This window comes from Cyprinus carpio, chromosome A1 (genome assembly GCF_018340385.1).
Source record: "Cyprinus carpio isolate SPL01 chromosome A1, ASM1834038v1, whole genome shotgun sequence".
NCBI classification, from domain to species: domain Eukaryota; kingdom Metazoa; phylum Chordata; class Actinopteri; order Cypriniformes; family Cyprinidae; genus Cyprinus; species Cyprinus carpio.
The window spans coordinates 8,821,584-8,847,441 of NC_056572.1; the positions used below are offsets into that span (position 1 = coordinate 8,821,584).

Consider the following 25,858-nt stretch of genomic DNA (forward strand, 5'->3'; position numbering starts at 1 on the left):
TCATAATTGATAGGCTATGTCTAATGCAGACAAGGCCTATATCAGATTACATCAATATCTTCAATGTGTTTCCAGCCGTCTGCTAGATTCCTCATTAATAACATATTGATATATTTCTGTTCTTATCATGTACTGCACCTTAAAACAGAGTCAGTACGAACCCATGCTTTTTAGTAGTCAGAATACGGTTTAAAATTCTGTGGTCAGATATTTGATGTTTTTGAAAGAAGATTCTTATGTTCACCAAGGCTACATTTATTTGATAAAAAATGCAGTAAAAGCAGCAATATTGTGAAATATTATTACAATTTAGGAAAACTATTTTCTACTTTAATATATTTTAATATATTAAAATTTTATATATTTATTTAATATGTAGGCCTGTTTAATATACAATGTAATATACTTTAAAACAGAATACAGTTGTAGGCAACTGCTTGAATTAGAAATATTTTTTCTTTACTGTACTTTTTATAGTATAATATAGTATCAATAAAAGTATAAATTTCCTTCTTACTGATCCTAAATTTTTAAACAGTATAGAGTAAGTTACTTTAAGTTACTATAATAAATATCTAATTTTACTAACAATACATTTTTTATATTATTTTACTGCAGGGATGTTGTTTTTAATTTTGGAACAATAACCACCTCTGTGGTTTCCAGTTAGGCTATGCAAAAATATTTGTGTGTGTGTTTATTTATTTTTGTTTGATATTTTTTTATTAAACCCAGATGTGTGACTTAAGAGTTAAAACGTAATGACACGCAACAACTTAATTACAAAATTAATTGTAAAATGCCGGGAGCGATGACTCGGATGTGATTCGGTTCAGTGAACGAACCGACCAAACGGTTCGCTGAAATGAAACGGGCTTCTCGTTTCCGCTCCACGCCAGTTGATGGCGCTAAGTATCGATCGTCACAACATCAGAAAAAATGAGAAATTGCATTCTGGGATCTGAGAACAGCCATCCTCCATCTTGCTTTTTAACAGCAAGATAAATGGTACCCTGCATTTAAATGTTTAGGTTGTTATTAAACCATTTCTTTCCAAACAAGAGTTTCTTCTTTAATATTGTCATGCAGCCTGCGCTAATTCCTTGAGTGTGCGTTTTGGGGCTTGTTTGGAAGACGTTCAGGTGCTTGCACTCGTTTATCCGATGCTTTAGGGGTGTTCAGTCTTCTGGTTACTGCTACTGAACTCTACCGGCGTGTGAAATGGGTCGTTCGCGGAGCCGCAGCTCCTCTCGGTCCAAACACTCAAAAAGCAGCAAGCACAATAAAAAGCGAAGCCGATCAAGGTCCCGGGACAAAGAAAAGAAGATGCGCTCGAAGTCCCGAGAGTCCAAAAGGAATCGCAAGAGAGATTCGCGCTCTCGGTCCAGATCAAACACGGCCACGTCTCGCCGGGAAAAGGAGAGAGCCGTCTCGCCGCCTGAGAAAATTGATATTTTCGGAAGGGCGTTAAGTAAGAGGAGTGCTGTAGACGAAAAGCAGAAGAAAGAGGATGAAGAGAAGAAATTCGAAATGGAAAGACAGAGGAGAATGTGAGTACCTTTACGAACCCCGTCACAGAAACATCACCTGAACAGTGTGAGCCACACGAGGACCCTTACAAAAAGTACTTTGGAATTACCATAGTACTACCATCGTATTCGGGGAAGTATAAATACATGAATTTCAGTACAAACTACCATCAGATGCTATCATTGTACCATGGTACTGCCTTAAGGGTTACATTTCATATTTATAATTTTTGGATTGAAGGCCCTATTCCATGTTTAAGCACAGAAAACCATGGTGTAACGGTGGTGAATGTCAAGAAAATTACATTACCATTTAACCATGTCCAAAATACTATCATAATGTGTTCATTTATTTTTGGTAGTTCAGTGACTAGATTCACAAAATTGTATTATTTATTTATTTAGTTAGTTGCTTTAATATGTAATTAATTAAATGCATCTGATAGTAACTATGGTGAAAAAATAAAATGTCTGAATTTGAATGTTTATTTTGTGTCATCTAAGAAAGTAAGCAATCATAAAGAATAACACCTTCATTATCACTGTCATAAAACCAATAAGCAGTCACCATAGTATTTAAGAGATAGATAAATACAAAATTATAATACTGTAATGAAAATGATTCTCTGTTGTTAAGTTACTATTCAACATTTTTATCAGTGTTGGTCTTATAAGTTGACAGTCACTGGTAAGCTGACACTTTGTAGTTGCTTGATTTTCCATGCACAATAGATAAGATGTGCATTGCATTTTAAGTTGTTCACTTGCATCATTTCATAATTGGCATTAAGTACATTTTCATTTCGCAAAATAAAATATAAATAAAACGACTAACTTTCTTTTCTTCTTTAGTCGACAGCAGGAGATAGAGGAGCGTCTGATTGAGGAGGAGACGGCACGACGCGTAGAGGAACTTGTGGCCAAACGTGTGGAGGAGGAACTGGAAAAGCGAAAGGATGAGATTGAAAGAGAAGTGTTGCGGCGGGTGGAGGAGGCCAAACGCATCATGGAGAAGCAGTTGCTAGAGGAGCTGGAGAGACAGAGACAAGCAGAACTGGCTGCTCAGAAAGCTCGGGAGGTAACTTGCATGTGAACAGACAATATCTCTTATTAATGCTGATTCAATGTAAAGGTTTTCCTGTTTCACACCACATGCTCATTTTGCAGGCCACATTAACAGTTTAATAGAAGTAAAGAAAATATTCAATATAGTGACCCAGAAATCATGTTATTTTCAGTTTTTTTTCATCATTGTAGCTTTTGTGAATGGCATAATGCTACCATTCTATTATCCTTAAAGAGATAGTTCACCCAAAAATGAAAATTCTGTCATCATTTACTCACCCTCATGTTGTTACAAACCTGTATAAGTTGCTTTTTTATGTTGAACATAAAAGAAGATATTTTGAAGATTGCTATTTCTACTATGGAAGTCGATGGCAGCCACCAACTGTTTGATTGCCAGCAATCTTCAAAATATCTTCTTTTATGTTCAACATAAGAAAGCAACTCATAAAGGTTTGGAATGACATGAGTGTGAGTAAATGAGGACAGAATTTAAATTTTTAGGTGAACTATCCCCTTAAACTTCCTGTTTCACCCTTGACAGTTTTCATAACAAAACAGCTCATGCAAAACTCCTGTGAGTTCCATGAGTCTTTAGGGCCTTTCGTACCACAGGAACCTTTTCGTAGTACCAGAACTAATTGTGGAACTACCCACTTTTGGACATTTTCGCACCGCAGGAACTGGGTGTGATTTTAGTACCGGACCGCCTTTTTCGAGAACCAAATTAGCTCCTACTCCGGAGCAGTGTCTAACCAGCACATCTGGTGCTACCCATGACGTAAGTAGACATTAATTGGTCAGATGCATTCGAAAACGCCCTCATCCGCCATGATTTAAAACGCCGTGTAACATACTGTAAACATTGTCAACTTATTTCGCAAATATGACGAACAGCGATAAGTATACGGACGATGAAGTGCAGGCACTTGTAGCAAATATAGCACTGCCTCCTTTCTGTTCTTTCAATCGCTTTACGTATACGTCGACATTCCATGTCCATTATTGTGAAACCCGTGAGACACAACAAAAACACAGCTTCGATCACAGAGTCCTCCATCCTCCTGTTGTTAACGTTGTTGAAAGCTGCACACAAATGACATCACTGTCGACTGACTTACGTCACATCCTAGTACACACTCTCAGTGTGAATGCAACCCTTTAAATGGTACTGGGAAACAGTTTGCGCAAAATCGTCCCAGTACTTTAGTACTCTACATTTAGTTCTGGAACTAAAGCGGTGCGAAAGGCCCTTTTGTTGCTATTCGCCTGAACTTCACTATCCCTCTCAGTTGCTTACGGTTAGAAGTGATGAAAGTTGTTCACGCTTCTGTTCCTCCTATACACCATTTGTGCTGACTGCTCCTCAGACGGCACTTCACTGTGTGGCTTTTTTCTGAGAGTGAGATGTAAGTAGAGAAGTACCGAGAACACAGGTCAGTGGTTTGAAAGAACCTCCCTTGCTGATTGGTAGTATATTGTTCAGTTAAAAAAAAGAACATATTCCCAACTTGACCATGACTCCTAGGAAATTTTTCTTGGTGACTGAAGGACAAGTTTACTGTAGGTTGATCCATGCCTGGTGAGCTGAACGTATCTTCATTATCTACTCATTTGCGTGTTTGTTCAAGTTGTGCAAGTTATTTTTGGGAATAATTATGTTTTTTGTCACTACAATTCCACTGAAGCTGTTTGCCTTCACAGGAGGAAGAGAAATCAAAGCGTGAAGAACTGGAAAAGATTCTGGTGGAGAACAATCGCAAGATAGCAGACGCTCAAGCTAAACTGGTATGTGTTGTTTAAAGCAAGATTCAACTCTAATCATAGTCTTATGTTTTATTCTATGGAAAACATTTGAGTTAATTAGGTTCAGTAGTACTAACGGTGCAATTGAGGAAAAGCTAATTGATTTCTGAAATCCATGCATTGTTAAAGTATTACTAACTTACACTTGAGTTACAGTGGTCATTAACATTTTTACATTAAAGAGCAGGTCATATGGTATTTTAAAGTGTCCCAATATTGTATTGGAGTCCCCTACATCAGGTTTAAATGCATCTAAGGTCAGAAAACATTGTAATTTTCTCAGAATATACATTTAATATTAGAGTCATTTGCCAATGATTAGGAAATGATTCGTTTCAAGCAAGTTCGGAGCAAGCCCCTCCCTTCCTCAAGCCTACTCTGCTCTGATTGGTCAGCTGGCCAAACCTGTTGTGATTGGCACAGAGATGAGTCCTTGAGCCAGTTAGCCAGCGCTATCACTGACAAAAGCACCTTTACATAAAACAATAATATAGTCAATCCGTTCTTATAATGACATAAAATACAAAAACACTTATGCAAGCGAATCGTGCCCACAGCTAAAGTTTAGCTGCTAAACTGTGAACACTAGGTGGATACGTTAGCCGAGTGCTAACGTGACTAACTGATGAAACAATACAGTTTGTAAACCAAAATATGTCTACTGTAATGTTTGAAGAACGACATACAAAAGACGCTTGGTCTTAACTTTTAATCAGAACGCAACAGTTGTATCACAGGAGCACCAGCCGAAATCACTCATCTCTCCCGCATTAACCCTGTAACTGCCAGTGTAGCACAATAAACAGCAGTTTCACATTATTATAAAGTCTGTGTGCTACACTACATTCTTATTATTAAACAAAGTAATTAGAACAACGTCAGTCTACAATAATCGACATATTCTTAGGTTCACTGCGAATTTTTAGAACTACTTCAGTAAGACAGTAATATCGTGCATTACATGGATACCTAAAGCTGCACTAGGTATACATCACATATTGGCACAAAAAAATTATATTTTGAGCACTCAATTGAAAATGTACACCTAACGTATCAATCGTACTACTTACAGGTCGTGGTTCAGAGAGCTTGTAAGTCCAATTTAAGAAGATTAGAAGCCAACGAAGATAAAAGCCCAGATTAGAGAAGCAGTTCTTGATAAAATGACAAGCACACAACAAAAGGCTCGAATTGTATTTCTGTGGTATCCTTGAACACAGCGTCTTCTCAACATGATGTAAACACACTAATAGTGGAAGTGTTTGTGGGCAGATCAGACTCTGTTCGTATTTCGCGGGCAGGTGGGGATTATGCAAATGTGTTACCCAGTGACGTATACTCGTAACAGGCAAAAGATTCGAAAATATAATGACTCGTTACGGCGATTCAGAACCGACTCTCTCTTTTGAGAGACAATATCTTTATTTATCATGCACTTTTTTGATTAACAACTTTGCAGATTGTTTTCATTTAAGGATATCTACGTTATAAACTGCAAAAGAGAGATTTTTCAAAAACCCATCTGACCTGCTCTTTAATAATAGTTTTGTTTATTGTTACAAACAATTTCTGTTTTAAATAAACACTGTTCTTTTGAACATTTTATTCATCAAAGAATCCTGAAAAAAAACTAAAATCACAATTTGACCAAAAATAAGCAGCACAACTGTTCTTGAGGACCTAATCAGCATCTTAGAATGATTTATGAAATATTATGTGACACTGACGACCGGAGTAGTGGTTAAAAACTGAGCTTTGCCATCAAAGAAATAAATTACATTTTAAAATGTTAAAATAGGAAAAGCTATTTTAAATGGGAGTAAAATTTCACAGTATTACTTTTTTTGTGTGTGTGTGTGTTTGTTTGTATGTTTTTTGACCAAATATATGCAGCCTTGATGAGCATAAGATACTTCTTTTAAAAACATTAAATCATCTTTCAGACTCAAATCTTTTGAACAATTGTGTATCAGTGGTTCCCAATTCTGGTCCTGGAGAACCCCAACACTGCACGCTTTTGGTGTCTCTCTTATTTGACACACACTTTTGAAGCATTGGTGTCTTCGCTGATGAACCAGGTGTGTTTCAATAGGGAGACATCTAAAATGTGCAGTGTTGGGGGTTCTCCAGGACCAGGATTGGGATCCACTGGTGTATGTGATGGAATTCAAGGGCAGAGGAGCCATGTTTGACATTTACAATCAAACCTATGTTTTTCCTTTCAAACAAGCACTATATTGACCTTGCATGTCTTCTCATATAATGAATGTCCTCTTGCACTGTAACCATGTGGAACATTAATGTTGCATATGCCAGCGGTTCTCAATTCCAGTCCTCGCAACCCCCTGCTCTGCACATTTTATATGTCTCTCGTAACGCTTCAGACGTTTGTTCTATTCAAATTTAAGTGCTCTGTGAAGTGGACATCACAGGATATTCCGCCATGATTCCAGTTCGAAGCGAATGTATATGTTCTATTCAAAGTGCATTGAAGTGTGTGAGACGTGAATTTAAATTGTATTTATTTACAGAGGTAGGCTATATGATGTCACTTGTCCGTGTGTGAAGACGTTGTGCAGTGCAAATACGTGAATGAATGTTCCGAAGTGAAGCAAACTTCAACAGAAGAAAACTTCCCCTGCTCATGGAGTAGAGAGCAATGAACACTGTGTAGAGACCATGTCAATCGGAACACAGTTCATGCACGGAGCTCACTTCTAACGAGCTGATTATCTGAATCAGGTGTGTTTACAAAGAGAGACATGGAAAATGTGCAGAGCAGGGTGTCGCGAGGACTGGAATTGAAAACTGCTGGCATATGCAGTACTTGATGTGTTTTGTATTGTGGAATTTTCTTTCTCAGTAGAGCAGTCTTTTAGCAGTTTAGGGGTGAAGGGCTGCAGTTTTTATTGTTGTGTATATATATAAAATAGCTTATATAAGGCTGTTTTTATAATAGTGTGATTTTAGTTTTGAAACTGTTTTTTATAGTGAGTTTTTTTTTTGTATAAGCTTTTTTTTTTGAAGACGATTCTCGTCTACACTTGCATTTTCACTGCGTTTCAGAACACATGTCACGTGACCATTCATGCAGGTGCAACAATGTGCATGATGTCATTGTTTACACGGCCGTCAAGGATACGCAGAGCCGAATGTGGGCAAAAGTTTTCATTTTCAAAAGTCTCTGTTTACACTGAAATGCAACCCTGGATTTTTCAAATTAAAACGGGGTCTGCAGCTTTTTCTAAAGTCTCCGTTTTCGAGGGTCAAAATTGTGGGGTAATGTAAATGACAGGCATAACCGTAGCAAAAGTTGTGCTCTATAAAATGAAAACACACTAGTGTAAACGTAGCCTAAGGGATCCACTCAGTTCCAAGCCATAAAGGTCAAGATTCATCGGTCAACACATGAAAGTGATCTTACAAATGCGGTCTTGCATCTGTCCCTTCAGTTTACACAAAATTTGGTTCGTCATAAACAGATCTGCTGAACTAGGGCTGGGTTTTGACACAAATTTCACGATTCGATTCTCATTCACAAGCTTTCGATTCGATTCATAGATCTATAAAAATCTCTCAACTAATGCTGTAAAATATACATGAAAGTCATTTGGTGATACATTATTATAATATTGATGGTTAAAATTGACTGATTTGAACGCTATAGCATACAACTGTTAAAATTACACAATTAAGTTATTAAAATAAAAAGTTACAATTACATAATAATATTTCTACTTCAATTCATATTTTTTAAATATAGAAATTTAAATGGTGGCTGTCATAAAAAGTTTATGGATTTATTCAAACATAAATTAAACATAAGAACAGTAAAAATTATAAGGAATGTGCTATATGGTGCAAATATTTAGCAAAATACCCCTCTCTACAGTTTATTTTTCTGGCTGACTAACGAGTTTATGGTCACCGAATATGTTTGTTTCTGAGGTAAATGTGGCATTACATGACATTGTTTACAATGTCTTTCTTTTAACTTACCTTCGGATGTTTAGTCATGATTTAAGAATCGATATCGTTCTGTAAAAAAGAGAATCGATTAATATCGAGATATCAGTATTTTTTTACCCAACCCTAACATGAACCATAACCCAAAATGATGACCATTCCCAGATGGTGATGCTGTGGATGTATAGAGATCAAAAAAGTTGTTTACTTGTTAATATCTAGGTCCTTACAAACTCCACTCTTTCTGTCCTACAGGCAGAGGATCAACTACGAATAGTTGAAGAGCAGAGGAAAATACATGAGGAGCGTATGAAGTTGGAGCAAGAGCGACAGAAACAGCAGAAGGAAGAACAGAAGATAATTTTGGGGAAAGGGAAGTCAAGGCCTAAACTTTCTTTCTCTTTAAAGGCCACTGAGTGATGAAAACAGTGTGGCCAGGATTACTCGAGACTTTCTCCAGACCACCTCCATGTGAGGCATTTGAGCTGCAACACAAGTTGTTCTTCGTAGGTCTCATGTGGTGTGTTTTAAATTCTAAGAACATTGGGAACACTCAGTTTGTCAAATACCCGTCAGTCTTTTTTCCTCTTTCACCTGTCTGTTTTGTATTCCTGACTCTTGTATAGATAACCACCACTCGTCCTCCAGGTAATCTCTGCAAACTCATTTGGTGCATTGTACGAGTAGGGTATAAAAAAAAAAGGTCTGGCCTGACCTGCTCATCCAAATATACGTCATGGTTTCCAGTTTCACTAATTCAAGACCTCAACACATTCTCCTGGCTGATTTGATTGAAGTATTTTTTTTAATAAGTTTATTCATAGTATAAAGTAATTAGAATGAAAGATTGAACGAAGTCCATCATATTTGAATAGCACAGACCAAGACCAGATGACCAGAACAGAGTTAAATCGTAATCAGTCCAACAAAGAAGCATCATAAAACAAGAGTAAACTCCTTTTAGCATTTTTTACTTACACATTAATAATTGTACATTCAAGAGTTAAAAGTGATGCTGTAATAAAGGGTACCTGGTCGTTGCATGTCAGTGAGATGAGTGTATGTTAGTGATGAGATACTTTTAGAAGTGATTGAGTGAAAGGTTGCTGATTGGCCAGAATTTGTGTTTGTGGTTTCACATTTGACCCACTTATCAAGGATATGTCAAGAATCTCCAATAAATCCATGAAAATGTCTTGTTTCTGATATCGTCTTGCATATTTGTATTAATTAATAGGCCTAAAAATGCATTCGAGACTGTCACAAAAGCTAGTTGTAAGAGCCTGGAAGTCATGTGACCAACAATACTAAGTGGGTTAACATTTTAACGTCAGGATGTCACCATCACTGATGCTTTCAAATCACAGCCTAATTAATGGTTTGTTTGACACTTCTGTGGTTTGGGCACAAGCCCAAGGTGCAAATACACAATTGATTCACACTCAAGCGCAGACCAGACCATGGAAGTCCAAACTCATCACACCTTAACACCACTCAACATTCAATTATCTCTTACCTGTAAGTTTTTCCTTTTAATTAGTGTCCAAACATGCAAAGGACAATAAACAAAAATTGCCGGAGCCATCAAACAATTGCTTCATTGATTTATTTTTGAAATATTTTGTTATACCTAATCTTAAATGTATGGGAGAGTGGGGATGGTTGCAACACATTTTGCATTTCCTTCAGTTTCTCAGAGACTGTTTGTATTAGAAAGCCAAAGTTGTAATACAATAAAGGCACATCTTTCATCTACTCACCCACACTACTGTAACGTGTACATATGACAAAATACGTGCAATTTATACATGAACAAATCATATGTTGCATCTGACCCCATGAGAGGGGACGGTTGCAATAGTCCACAGTAATTAAAATAATTTCTTAAATATTTTGCGATTATTTTATTTGTGCACAGACAGGGTCTTCAATAAGTTAAATTGGCTTTATAAAAACAAAGAATGGTAAATAATACTAATAAAAAAAAAACGTTTTAAAGTAACAACCATGTTTTGGTCATTACAATACTGAACGGTAATTACGGTATGGCGTTATGTGCAGTATGAATATCATCACTGTAGCTCTTCCCTGATTGAAGAAACAAGCCGTTCCAACCGTCCCACTCTCCCCTAGTAATATAATTTCGAAAAAATTTTTTTTTTTTTCAAAACATTAAACGGAAGACGAAATAACCAACTCCCACGTGAGTAATACAAATTTTTACTCGACTAAGCGGATTAATCTCGTGTGAAATGCCTTTACTACAAGTTTCCATACGGGTTTAGATTAAAATAAAAGATTCACGTTAGTTATTTGATGTGTGTGTGTGTAAACTTCTCAACTGGCTTTGTAAAGGAAACATGCTCGAATATCTCTAAAGAGTGGTTAAAAATCTTAACTTACACTAAACTTTCAGACCTGCTGAGAGTCAACGGGACGAATTGATCATTTATTTTAACATAACGTATCTTGTTTTAAATGAAGTTCACAGAGGCCACCTAGTGGGTTTCGGCCACCCGGTTGAAAACCACTGTATTTAGAGAATTTAGACGCGCTTTGCACCTCAGGTAAACTCAGGTGGTAGTCTAATCTTTAATACAGTCGTACCATTTCCAGACTCCTGTTTAGTCTCCTTCAATTCGACTAGCTGTCACTCATTTTTCATCATCCAATCGAGAGTAGTGTGGGCGGGGTCTAACGGCAAAACTGGGTTGTCCGAAAGTCTCTGAGCACGTCTTGAGGGCACTCCAAGACTGGCAGAGTTGAATGCAAAGACGAAGAACAGGAGAAGCACTGATACTGCCTTTAGATTAGATCTCACTAACATCCGAATTTCAGAGCTCTGCAGCCATTCCACGGAACCTGCACTATTTAACTGTTAATGGGCACTGTTTCCCAAAGGATGCATATTAAGATCCAAAGAACCTGATGGATTATCACATGAGTTTTCTTAAATTTGTCCTGTAGAGCGCCAGTTTCGAAGGAGCTGGGAAGTCTTGGCAAATATATATGTATATATATATATATATATATATATATATATATATATATATATTTTTTTTTTTTTTTTTTTTCGAGATAAAACGCGTTTCCAGCAGATGAGAGCGACCAGCAACATCGGATCCCTCTCGTATTAGTGCCTGTGGATCTCTCATTGTTATGATCAAATTTGGACTGGTGAACTGTTTTTGCATCGCAATGGATACGACTGTGTGGAGTTATATATTTGGTATTTTCGTGGTTGCCTGTCGAGTAAAACTGACGCGATCAGCAGTTTTAGAATCAATATATTGGAATACTTCAAACACCAAGTAAGTACATTAAAAAAAAAGCTCCAAATAGATCCAAAAAACGCTGAATGCCAGCTTTAACATGTATTATAATATTTATTCTGCGATCTATTTTATTACTATTGGTTATTTTTAATTATTGGTAAGTAACCTAATCTCTATATAGTCTAGTGAATATTCATTCCAATTAAATCAGTCACTTGTAATTAATTGAATAGCCTACTTTAATATTCATTTACTGTCTCAATAGTGACACATAACTTTTACCTTGTAACTGGGAAAATAAATAAATAAAATTGCAAATGTTTTCAAATTAAATGGTGATCTGTGGTTTAAAGTTACTGTTCAAGTTATTGTCCCAGATGTACCTTACTAATAGCCTTTTCTGACACTAGTGTCTATCCCAGTTGTTGCACTAGTTTAATTATCGTTCAGACTTGTAAAACTAGTAAACATTGAAATACACACTGTTGTCTTAAAGTAACAAGTAATATAACTCATAAATAAGTTCTAACACTTAACAAATAGTTACCAGTCGATAAATTGATATCTGAATTACCAATCTCCATATAATTCAAAGGCACAAATATGTACTAGGACTTGAAAAAAACAATATGCTGACTGATAGGAAAGACCCTAGAATGTAACATGATTTTTCTTATCTCCAAAGTACCACACAGACACCTCAAGCTGAAAACGGTACTTGAGGGCTCTAAAGGTGTAGTAAAGAACCACTGAAGAACAATTAATTTCTTAGTATCTGCAATTTCACTTTTACAGCTTTAATTTGCTGATTTCTCTATGGATTTTTATTACCCTGTCATAGTCATTTAAACACATTACAGCTCACTAAACAGATTGGTAATCCATGGCACTTTGTTGGAGGACCACCCACTTTTCCAGACTGCAGGGTTTTAGTTACGATGATGCTTTATTGGCAGCAACATTGAGATGCATGTACTTTCATCTGCAGAATCAGGCTGAACAGCAGTCACAGTATAAACTTTTTCAAAAACAAACTTCCGCCTTATAGACGTTCCCACTATTTGAAAATGATCATTTATATATATATATATATATATATATATATATATATATATATATATATATATATATATATATATAATTTAAGCAGTTAGGTAAATGCAATGTTTTGTAGAAATTATAAGGTTGACAAGTCTTGCAAAATCAATGTACCCTGGTATTTCCCGAGGAAAAGCTTGCAGAATGAATCTACACTTAGAGCAATCAAACTTGTGGAGCCCTTACATCATGGTTAATATCGTGTAAGAGTGCTGAGCCACAGCCTAAATTTAGGACTGATTATAAGATAAGAAATATTAAATTGAAGAGTGGATTACAGCCTCTCTCTGATTGCCATAGAGAGATCTGTTGCCTGAGCTCCTTTTTTCCACTGTGAAGTGCATCTCCAAGGTCTTATGACAATTATGCATCTGTTCCTCACCACATCTTTCTGCATCAGGACAAATAGTATCATTACACTTTGCTAAAAGAAAGGGAAATGCACTTAACAAGGGTAAGTGCTACATTCTGAGACTGACACACCCAACCTGGTGTTTTCTCAGTTGTCAAAGTAGTTCACACGCTCTTCCTCCCATAGGGTGGTCTTGCCATTTGGTCAACTTGCCAGAAAAAAATGTTTGGATGTTATTTACTTTAATATTTGTGAATACGTCAAGCATTTTCAACAAAAGTACACTAAGATTTCACATTTTGCTGTACAGTTTGGCCACTTAAGTGAAGCTGGTTGCCCTAGTTGCTGTTTTTTCACAGTGGTGAACCTGTATTCAAATAGATCAGTTTTGTTTAGATGTAGGATAACGTTCTTTTAAGATGCTAAGCTGTGGTGTAGCAGAGCTTTGCTGCAGGTTGTAATCGGTTTTCATGAGTTCCAGTAGCTCAGTGGGTCATCTTTGTCACAGAGCTTTGGAGACAAAAGGTGCGCTGGGATGAAGGCACAGTTCAACCCCATCCCGGTTTGAGCCACACAGAAGTTGGTACTGCAGGGGGCGGAGGAGGGGCACTAAAGCTTCCTGTCTTCTCAGCACCCCCAGCAGAACCTCGAGGGTCCCTTTCTTTCCAGCTCTTAATGACTTTATGAGGATGGAAGCTAGTCTTAGAAAGTGACTCTTTTATTCTGCCTTATGGTGTTTAGGGAAGCATGGGAGAGAATGAGACCATATCTAACTTAGTCATGGCAGATTTAGAATATAAAGGATAAATCCAGTGCACACAATGGCCTGTTTACAATGGAATTTGTGTGTTTAATGAGAAATCAGCTTAATCTGAGAATCTGCAAATAACAGAAAGGTCAATATCAAAATCCAACAACTGAACATTGTAAGTGAGGTTGTAATAAACATCGAGGGCAGCGAAAGGACTGCCAGCAAACAGTCAGGAGTGAGCGATTGTTAATTGTGCAAATGCATTACTGGGTAGAGAAGTATGTAATAGGGAAAGAAATCAGGAAGACTACAAAGTTGCAGACATAAGTCAAAAAATGTGTAAGTAAGCCAAGGTCCCAAATGCTTTAGATCCATTTGCATTCTGCTTCAACACAGAACTCTGAAATTTAGCCCAAGGAAATTGCTTGTCTCAATCCATTTTAGTCCGATGCTTGTTTTATTACAAATGGAGGGTGGCGGCCATGGATCAAAGATAAAAAAAAAAATAGTCTTGATTTATTTTTGTTATTTTTTTAAAGTGAAAGTCAGTGTTTGGACCCCACTGATGTTGATTTCATGGTCATAAACTGTTAAAAACATATTTCACCCATGTTGTTGGGTGAACAATCCCCATCTAGTAGAACTGATCCTTAAAAAATATTATTAAAGCTAATTACCTGTTGGTTAATTGAATTACCTGAAGCAATCATGAGATGCAGATATTTAATAGTTTTGCTTTGAGGATAAATTTATTAGACATCCAAACATGATACTTTTTAAATAAATGCCTAATTAATAAACTATGGAGAATCCGTATTTTTTTTTTCTCTGTAACTTTATATTTAACCACCTTATTCCTTACAGGTTTGTTCCAGGAAAGGGTGTAGTACTATACCCTCAGAACGGAGACAAAATGGACATTGTGTGTCCAAGAATCAAGCCAGGCTCCACTGAGCAGACAAACATTGAATACTTCCGGGTCTATCTTGTTCCCAAAGAACAACTTGAGACCTGTCGAGTTACTAAGAGCGACATGTTACTGCTCAACTGTGACAAGCCGGACCAGGACGTGAAATTTACCTTCAAGTTTCAAGAGTTCAGCCCCAACCTGTGGGGCCTGGAGTTCTACAAAGGGAAGGACTATCACATTATCTGTAAGTTTATTGCCATTCATACTCAAGAATTTACTTCAGGTGCTGATTCATGATCGTTTTTCACCTCCGTTGCCAGCTGTAACACTGTGTAAAAGGAGCCAAATGCAGAACTGATCCCACCCGTGGGAATTTCAGCCTCCGGCATTGTCTCCCAAGATATCTTTTCCGTGTTTTTGTCTGGGAAGGTGACTGAGTAGTGTAGCCCTCCAAAATTAGTGAACAAATCAAGTTGATAGTTAATGGAAATATGTTAAATCCATTGGCTTTACCACACAATATGACTTTGTTAAAAACATAAATACATTTATGTTAATTAATCATAATATTGTTTAGCTTGCACACTTAATTTTTATTTTCTATTTTATTTTATTTTTTTCTATTTTTGTCTTCTTCCCCTATGGGGAGGGGAATGTCTCAAGTCTTCAGTGTTCTCTGGGAAGGAAGACTTGTTGATGGCTCTTTGCATGGATGTCATTAGCATCATTCAACCACTTCGAAAAAAGGGGTTATCATTCAGTTTAGCTTGTGTTGATCTCAGCCCCTTTTCGGTTGGCACATTCCTTAATGGCCATTTATGTGATTTAAGATTTACACGCTCCAAATCCCTCAATCCTTTGCCAGTATGAGACGGATCGGTTTGATGTGATTTTTCAAGGCAGCTTGGCCTGCAGCCCGAGGGACACGGATATCTGACCTAAATGATTCAAAAGAGACTTGTGTGTGTGTGTGAGTCTTGTGTGCATGCAAATGTCAGAACATGTGCATGTAACTGTGATCTGTGTGAGAGCTGACAAAATGAGAGAAAGGGAACTTTTTTTAGGCATGTTGGAAAGTCTTGCCATTCACTACCATTGAAAAGTTTTTTTGTTCAATTTTTTTTATTATTATTATTACTTTTATTCAGCAAGAATGCATTTAATTGGTTGATTAAAAGACTTAGTATTATAAATAATTAGTATTATAAATTAAAATAATGTTTCACAAGATTTCTGTTTTAAATAAATGCTATTACTATGAATTTTCAATCACAGTTTACACACATTTTGTTTTATCAATGCAGTTTTCTACATTGATAAAAATAAGAAATGTTTCTTGTATACCAAATCAGCATATTAGAATGGTTTCTGAAGGATCATGTGACACTGAATACTGGAGTAATGATGCTGAAAATTCAGCTTTGCCATTATAGGAGAATATCATAAAAAATTGCAAAAAAAAAAAAAAAAAAAAATTACAGCTCTAAACTTTTGAATGGTAGCGTATATGTGCTTGCTCGAACAAGGTACCAGATACTATTATTGTCCTATCAGTTTTCACTTTCTAGAGAGACACTGAGGTTTTATAACAATGGATTTTACAGCAAATTAAGAAAAATACATTTACTTCATGGGGAAACATATAAAGTAATTGTTAAATAAGCATTTGTTCATTTTATGTGGCCACATGTTTCAAAGTGTAGATTTAATTGGAGCAAAGGAGAAAGGAAGAGTGATAGTATACTAATAGTTGGTTTAATTGCATTTATATGTTTGTGACACAATGTATATCATTCAAACTTATGAGCAGCCATTAAATATCTGCGCAATCAGTACAAGACATCATAATGTCCTGCTGCACTTCCCAACAAATAATTTGCATTTCTTCTAGACATACGGACAGACAGGATATGTTTCTCTGTGGATATGTGGTTAAAAAAATGATAGCTAGGATAGTTAGATCTCCTAATGTCTGCAAAAATCTCAAATTTACCTAGTGAAAGCATAAAATCTGTTTGGATACACTTGTTTTACTGTATGTGCGCAACTTCAATTTTCCACCTCCACTTTGTTGCTCAGTCGCTAGCTTCGTGACAGGCTGAGCTGCGCTGGCCCGAGGCGCTGAATGTGCTTGTTGTGGTTAGGAAATGAGCGGGCTTCATTCAAGCCGAAGAGTCAGTCACATCTAGAGCGGCCGCTGCGGATGAATGTGGGAACAGTTGTAGGGAGCTGGGATATGTTGGGTAAAAGCTCCCTCTCTCTCTCTTTCTCCCCCTCTGTTTTTCTCTCGTTGGGTCTTTGGTTGGCTTTCTCTGCCCACCCCCCATTCTCTTGCCCTTTCACTCGCTGGTCACTCAGTTCTTTCTGTGCCCTAAGCAGTTTGGAGGGGAAGTCCATTTGTTCATGTGGGATTGGTCTTAATCCTCGCAGTGAAAGAGAGATTACGGCCCACTGGAATTCTTTAGCTACGCTATCAGAGGACACAGCATGGGAGTCCAGGCACAATGGGGTTTAAATCGTTCAACCAAGCCACTCCACTAGCCATGGGATGACGGCCAGAGCAAATCCTTGATATTCTATGATAATGATGCAAAAAGGCTTTGGTAATATGATTAGTTTCTGTAAAGTTCAAACCTGTGTGATTACACTGGTGTTATTACTCACAGTATGAGGGTTTTCTTAATTAGCGTGCACGAGAGCACATGCGCACCTCTCGTAAGGATTTACTGGCAAACAAACGCAAGCTTTTAAGAAGCTTTGGCATGCTGCAAAACTGAGATTTTCTCTTTGTGAGAGCAAGCTGGACCTTCACCTTCTGCATACACGTGCATAGTGACTGATGAACACATGACTCAGATGTCCACAAGGAACACTTGAAAGGTTTTAAAGCACCTGTGAGGATGCTTGCAGAAAGCTGACCGGGTCATAAACTAACACACTTAGTGCTACTAAACCTTATATGAGCCAAATACATTCACAGGACTGGAAGAGGAAAGAATAATTTGGTGGCATGTAGAAGGTTTAAGACGGATGATGGGCTTTAAATATTTACAAATTTATCACAAATGTAGACTACTAAATGTAAAAATTATTTATGTTGCATTATATAACCTAAATGAAATGTTCCTATTTTTATTTAATATTGTTTTGACATTCATTTCATAACACATTTTACTCTATATTGTCAATGTTGTAATGTATGTAAATGTTTGACTTTTAAGATGTTTTTTTCCATGTAATTCTCATTATTCTACAAGTTTATTTGATTCACATTATTTTATAGTAATCAGCATTATACTGATGGCAAATAAAAATGATACCTTTATAATTATTATAATCAATTATTATTTTAATTGTCACATTCTAGAAATGAAAAGGAGATTTTGCATTATTATTCTAATGAGAATTGAAGGAAAATGCGCTTAATTGTCATGAAAGTCACAATGCAAACAAGTCTTTATTTTCATTAAGAAAAATATGATCCAGACATGTTCTTGACTGGTTTTGTGAGATTTTTTATTTACTTACTATTATTATTATTATAATTTTTTTTTTAGTGAACAAAATTATAACAATGCCTATTTAATTTTTTATTCTTCCCTCTTTCAGCCACATCTAACAGCACTTTTGAAGGTCTGGACAACCACGATGGTGGTGTTTGCAAGACCAAGTCCATGAAGCTGGTCCTGAGATTTGGACAGAGTGAGTACCAGCCATACCTACACCTGCACCGATGAAGATCACTGCTTCCATAACAGTCTTTCATGTCACTGGTCTTGTAGTGGGTGTCCACGCAAGTGTGCCTCAGCGTGTAATTGAAATATCATGTGAGCTTGTTTCCTGTGGCTATGGCAGCTGTCCCTTCTTTGGGCTTGTGGGGAGATACTTGCAGCTTTACGCCAATTCATTAAATTCTCTCTCAAAACCTGGGGCATAACACCCAGAAGCCAAAAAGATGTTAGGGTGGTCCGGTATTATGTTTAGATCAGTTTTTCAGTTCGCTGAACATTTTGTACTGCTTTGCTCCACTAGTAATTTTAGTTGCAGCCTGTTAATATTTAATTCTCTCATTTTTTTTTTTTGTAGGTCCTACGGATTCATTCTCAGCAAAAAATCACCCAACACGATATCCTCCAAAATACCCTGATAATAAGGACCAAACCACCCTCAGCACAGAAAAAGATGTTGTCAGCAGAGTTGGTAAGTACTGGGTAAATCTCACTAAATGCTAAAATGATAATTAAATTAATTATTATTAAATTATTAAATATTCTATTTAATGCACTATATAATATATTGTACATTATAATATACAATATATTGGAGCATAAAATGCAGTAATAATAATAATAAATAAATTATTTTAATATAATATTATTAATTATTTATTATTAATGATGATTATTGTTGTAATGTTGTAAAAAGTTACGCATAATATATTATATTGTTTAATATAATGGTGGTAATAAAGATTTTAAATATTATACTGATATATATAATATTATATATTATGATATTAAATACTATAATAATTAATCTATTAATTATGCTTGATATATTTTAGATGTCAAACTTTTACTCAATTTTACACCACAAATGTGGACTCATTAAAGTTTGGTTAAAATAAAGAGTGTGTCTGTCCAGTTTGAAACCTTTTTTTGTTTTAGAATAGATGACAGATATTCAGATTTTTGGGGATAATAAATAATATGTATTATGTATATTACTTAATATATATTTTAAGTAAAAGTAAACTTTTAGGACTTGCATATCCTTGTTCTCATGACGTTAAATGGTTTACACTTTAAGAGCTGGATATTTTACTTTCACCATCATGTTTTAATCCAACAAAGAATAAAAAACTACGGGTCATAAACTCCTTATTCTTTTCTCGTTCCCCAGACCCTATGCAGAATGGTGAGGCCGGAGGCAAGAGCGGAGAGTCTGTAGGATCTACTGGATCCGAAGTAGCCCTGTTTGCTGGTGTTGCATCCGGTGCTGTCATCTTCATCATCATCATCATCGCTCTGGTAGCACTGCTGCATCGTCGTCATCAGAAACACTCAGCCCAGTGCTCCGCCCAACTGCCGTTAAACACGCTGCCCAAACACGGAACTGCTGCCAGTGGCGGCAGCAACAATAACAGCTCTGAGCCGAGTGACATCATCTTTCCACTGCGGACCTCAGGAAGCATGTACTGCCCGCACTATGAAAAGGTCAGTGGAGACTACGGGCACCCGGTCTACATCGTCCAAGAAATGCCACCACAAAATCCTGCAAACATTTACTACAAAGTTTGACCGAGAATGGACAACAAGTCATGGACATCAGCGTTTTGATGCCTCTCAGACACTCAGTTGCTTGCTACAGTTGGTTTAGCCCTATTAACTGGATGCTAGAATGACTGAAGTGCTGTCTAATTCTGAAAAACTCATTCTTTGTTGAGACATGATTCTGGATTAGATGCTGGTGCACAAGGGAATGTGCTCTTCTGTTTATAGATTAACATGGAAATCTGGAAGACTTTCAAAGCTTAGATCTTACAGATGCTGAATAAACATCTCATGTGAAGGATCTGAGAACAACTGATTTTGTTACGGAAATGTAAGACTTTTTTTTTTATTTATTGTTTTTTGCTTATTTTCATGTTCCAAAACTCCCAGAGCTTAGCTGAAAATTGAACGTTCATGCACGAGAAGAGGCCTTTATTCCTGTACTTTGCAATTCTTCAATGTATTTCAATGGCTGATAATAACTGTTTGCATCCCAAAGCTGGCCTGATGGATGCATATTACACGTCAGTTTAGACATTTGTAGCCCTTATGCTGTTGACGTGCAAGCCAGTGTGGTCCAAATCGCATGTGGTTCTTTTATCCCCATTTGCTTATAACTTCTCAAACATTTATTCAAACAGCAAACAAACAAAACTAAAGATCAACATACAGAAAGATCCTTTGTTGACTTGGTAATGTAAATACAATAGCCAAGCATTTAAATGATGCTTTAAGTTATGTTTTGTATGAATCTGAACAGTGCTTGTCCATTACATTTCATCAATGAATGGTCAGTTGATTTTGTTCAGATGCTTCAAGAGTTTACTTCAGCAAACCAGGAGCAACATGTTGGATATAATGGATATTCTTTTGAAATCTTGCATTTGTTAAACTTGTTTGTTGATTCTAGTTGTTCTAGCCAATTTCACATTCCAGATGGCTGATAAGGTTGAATGAAATAATTCACCATAGTCACTTGTGCTGCTCTCTTATTAATATTATCATTTTTTTATATAAATGAATGAAAAGTACACAAAATTGTTTTCTATTGTTCAAATAAAATAAGTGGCCTCAAGAAGTGTCAAAACACAAATTTTGACTCAAAATCTGAAAACATAGATAGATAGATAGATAGATAGATAGATAGATAGATAGATAGATAGATAGATAGATAGATAGATTGATAGATGTTCTTCATTTGACTTTTTAGGTGATATGTGAATTGTTTAACTTCTGACAATTAGCGAGATTTACCTTCTCAATAGCCAGCTTCGGACCAATAATCAGAAACAAGACTGTCCACTCGTTAGGTTCTTCATGTCCCTGGCGACTACATAGGAAGCACATACCATTTGGTTTTTATTTCCATATGACGCACTGGGTCACAGGACACTCAGCCCTCTCCCATGGTGGGGTGTGTAGTGTGATGCGTTTCAAAAGAAGCTCTCACACCACATGAGCTCAGACACACTGTACCGTCTCACACAATCCCGGCTACACACACGTTCTCACACTGTTTGCGCTTTTTCTTACAGACTCAGATAAGGACCTCTAACCTTCCACAGCACATTATCTGTGACCCTTCCTCTCCCCTCTAACGTTACAGACAATATATTCCACCCTGAGTATTAAGCATGGGTAGAGCAGAACAGGAAACACTGTGTTTTTGTTATGGAGGGACAGAACAATGGGGTGGTAAATCTACAGGTCAAGCCAGCTGCCTGTCACAGGCGGCCAAAAGAAACACTTCTGTCACAAAAACCTGCATCCTGGAATGTACTCATTTCTGATGTACTTTTGCAAAGGTAAAATATACTTTTATTATCTTCACAATCATTGAAACCCAAAACTAACTTTCTATATACTCAGGATTATGAATATGGTAACAACATCTAGAAGTTTATCAGGAGATCTCTGTTTGTTTCTCTAATACAGTTTATAATACCGATAAGCCAAAATATCAGCCAAGATCATAATGGTCCAATTTGATAGAATCAGCTGATGCAGCTCTTGTGTCATTTTCAAAATGTTTTCTCGTTTTAAATATCTGGGTAAAATATGAGTAAATATTCTGTGAAATAAGTTCAGGAATCAGTATTGATATCATTTGCCATCACTGAATTTATACTGCATGACATTTAATGGGTTTAGTTCACCCGCTGATGAAAATTCATAATTTTCCAAGTCATGTCATTCCAAATCTGTATGACTTTCATTGAAACACAAATTTATATATAATATATATATATATATATATATATATATATATATATATATATATATATATTTTTTTTTTTTTTTTTTAATATATAGGCTTCTGTCTCTCAATTAAAAGTCCATTCACACAAACTTTTAATGCTTCAAAAAGTTAATAAAAGTAATCCATATAAATCGAGCAGTTTAATCTTCTAAGTTTTACGTGATGATTTAACTGAGGTTTTTATTCACATATTGATTTGATCAACACACATTCATAGAGCACATTAAATACGCAAAGATGAACAAAAGTCTTGTAGGTTTGGAACAACGTGGTTTTTGGGTGAACTATCTCTTTAATAACTCAATCAATCAATCAAGCACTAATTTGTAGCAACATTTCTTGACTTAATTCTGAAGAACCCGTGTGTCTCATATTCTGCCATCTGCTCCTAAACCAAAGTATGGATAACTTGAGAGTTTTTGTTCCACACTCTTTACCTAAAAACTACTTACAATGAGTGAAATACACCATCCGCAACACACAATGCATCAATAAATCAGAGAGAGCACCGCTTAACTCGCATATCCGGAAGAAAGCACACATCTGGACTAGAAATGACAAAAGACCTTTTCTAGTTGCCCCAAACATTTACAGCTGGTTCAAAATCAGGAACAATTACTCAGAGACCACAATGCTTTATGCCATATTGAATAACTTTTGGAGACGTGGTTGATTGTGTGCCTTTTTGTTAATGTCTGAGTCAGAACTCACAGGAAATGGGAAACTTTTCGGGAAAATCAAGATATCATCATGTGGCAGGCACATTGCCTCCCTACCAATGCGTGTAGGATGAAATAAAGGGCCAGTGAGGAAAAATGGGGGTGCTGGAGGGGGAGGTGTTGGGGGAAGGGAGACACATCTGTCATGCAGGGTGAGAAAAGAAAAGGGAGGAAAAGGGCCAAGTATGTTTTTACTCCAAAGGAGGGCCATAGATCATTTCAGAGCTGTCACAAAAGTTCTGTTTGAATACACTACTATACACAAGTTTGAATTCCTTAAACGACATGAGGTCGCTCAACCTGTATTAGACTAAATCGAGGTGCTCACTTAAGATGTCTAGATATAAAAGACTATCATGTCATTTCTATGCACAGCAATGGGCTACGAAAACATGTTTGAATAGTATTTTTATTATCAGAAGATACTGCTAATCCATAAATGTATCATTATTCTCTTAAAAGTTCCAAACCTGTATGACCTTCTTTCTTCTCTGGAACACAAATGAAGCCTGACATTTTGAATACTGTGTAGGTTTGGAACATGATTTAAAAAATCCCTGTATTACCACATTTTTTCCCACCATTTCCCCATTTCTGCATTCCTATACTGTAACATTCACTTCTGAGTTATTTTTTTTCATAAGTATTTTTTTCCCAGAATTAATTTTTTTGTTAAACTGTCCCTTTAATTTTAATTAGTTGTATATTATCAAATATTGATCAATATCCAGTATTGATATTACTAATACTGATATTTAATACTAATAATATTTCAATAACTAATATTGATTTGGTGCACAAACTGCTCAATCTCATTTTGCCTGGCCAATTTTGAATAAATAAATAAATTCAACGTGCTACCAAGAAATAATAAGATATCAAGGCAACAAATTATAAATGACTTCCCAAAACGTATTAATTTGTTTTAGGTTTAGGTAAATCGTGGCCACATTGCAGAACTTCATTCCCTACTCATTTTTATTTAGTTAAATCAATTAGGTCACAATTGACCTAAAACAACAGAACAAATAGTAAAATGTGGCTACAATTTACGTACATTTAAATAGGCAATGAATTAATAAAACATGTCGTGGGAACGAATTCTTAATTCATTGGAACAATCTTTTTTTTTTTTCTTCTGTATATCATGTGCAGGGCCCTACAGAAACATATCCAGACTTTTTATATGAAGTGCCATTCCCAACGCAATATTCTGATACTACATTGGAAGCAATAAGTTGGGAATAAATTGCGTGAAAGCACAAAAGACAAAAAGCAATCACTCAGACCTGCAGACAAACTGCCTGCGGATGAAGCCTTCAAAGTTACCCGAAATTTCAGTGTCTCTCAACACCATATATCACCCTCCTTACATTCAAGTGACAGGGAAAGTGGAGGAAAGATTAAGGGCTTGCGCACCGAGGAATGTTAAGTGTGGTTGAAGCATGTGTGCTGAGTATAGACTAGCGCACGTTCAAGGCCAAATGGTTTGGAAACAATTAAAGTAATGGAGAAGAAAAAGGCGGAACGCCTTCTCTATCGCCCCCCACCATCCTCACCCAAGCAGATGAGCCCCAGTGTCACCTTTTTGATTGCGCTTTTATCTCATTTCTCACTTTATAGTGCCTAGCGTCACTGCTGGCATTGCTCGGCACATCTTGCAACTTGGATGTTTAATAAAGTGTGTGAAAAAATAAAAAAACATAACTACACTTAATGCACAAGGCACAGGGTTAAAAGCTTGATTAAACCTGGCCACCCTTCCGGCACGTCAAGCCAACGGACTGAAGGTCAAAAAACAAAATTTGTTCTTCCTTCAAGGAGTCTTGTGCAAGCAGATTATAACGCAGGATGCAGCAGCACCACAACCAGTGTTAAAATTGCAAATGCTTTTACATTTGTTCCACCACCCAGTAAAAGCAAACCCACATTCAGCTGAAAGGAATGCACATTGACAGCCAGATGTGCCGTCTGTCGTTTATTTGGCTCTAGAAAGACTTTGGCCCAAGGGTGTGGAGTTCCCCTTCTGTTAAAGCTGTGATGAGACATCCTTGTCTGGAGGCCTTTTTTTACATTTTAAGTATCTGCCGCTTCATTCACGCCGTCTGTAATTTAGTCTTTGTAAAGTTAGTCAAAGCACCAAATTCAAAACGTGACTCAATGAAAGCAGTTTGAAAGAGATGCAGACATCATTCAAGGGAAACAATTAGTAGAGTTCAACCCCTCGTAGCTGAACCTTGACCTCGTAACCCATGCAGCCTTTCACAAAACAGGGATTAGAAAGCCATCTGATTGCATTTTGCAACAGATCATTACAGAGAATGAGAGGCGGGAGGGGATGAATATCTAAGCAGATCGCCAAAGAAACAATCTATTATTTGTTCCTCAATTTATCTATCTTGCAAAGGCAAGCATCATTATCATCACTACTCAAAGTTTCTGCACGTGTACGCTGTGATACATCATTTGTGCAACAGGAATGAATGACTTCTCAAGGCTGTACCTTATTGGAGGATGTACTTGTCTTTCTTGTATTACAGGACTAAAAAAGAGGAAAACATTTCAACATAGGCTCATTGGAAAAAACTCCAAAAACCTACCTTCACAGACATACAATTCACTGTAGTTTCCAGCTGAAATGAATACTAGTGGCTGTAAAAGACCGATGACCGTCATTCTTTTTGACTGTGGAGCAGATTATCAATCAATGAAGTTATATTTCTGTGTGGTTCCTTGCACAACACTATGTTAAGCATACTATTCTGATGATGAAATTTGTGTCACACGCACTGTACGCGGACCCTCGTGTATGCATAAAAACCCAAGTATACTTTGGCCTTAACCCGACATTTCA

General features: G+C 36.6%; 2 protein-coding genes across 2 annotated transcripts; both read left to right on the forward strand.

The window, feature by feature from the left end:
- Window positions 1–954: 954 nt before the first annotated feature.
- Window positions 955–9,572, forward strand: LOC109071097 (arginine and glutamate-rich protein 1-B). Its single transcript, XM_019087568.2, has 4 exons — window positions 955–1,550; window positions 2,382–2,607; window positions 4,299–4,382; window positions 8,622–9,572. The coding sequence occupies exons 1-4, from the start codon at window positions 1,222–1,224 to the stop codon at window positions 8,784–8,786; spliced, it is 804 nt and encodes a 267-aa protein (XP_018943113.1). The 5' UTR covers window positions 955–1,221; the 3' UTR covers window positions 8,787–9,572.
- A 1,532-nt stretch (window positions 9,573–11,104) lies between these two features.
- On the forward strand, window positions 11,105–21,126 carry LOC109071105 (ephrin-B2a-like). The gene is made up of 5 exons (XM_042740255.1): window positions 11,105–11,677; window positions 14,707–14,996; window positions 18,362–18,454; window positions 18,839–18,952; window positions 19,655–21,126. The coding sequence occupies exons 1-5, from the start codon at window positions 11,526–11,528 to the stop codon at window positions 20,050–20,052; spliced, it is 1,047 nt and encodes a 348-aa protein (XP_042596189.1). The 5' UTR covers window positions 11,105–11,525; the 3' UTR covers window positions 20,053–21,126.
- Window positions 21,127–25,858: the final 4,732 nt, after the last annotated feature.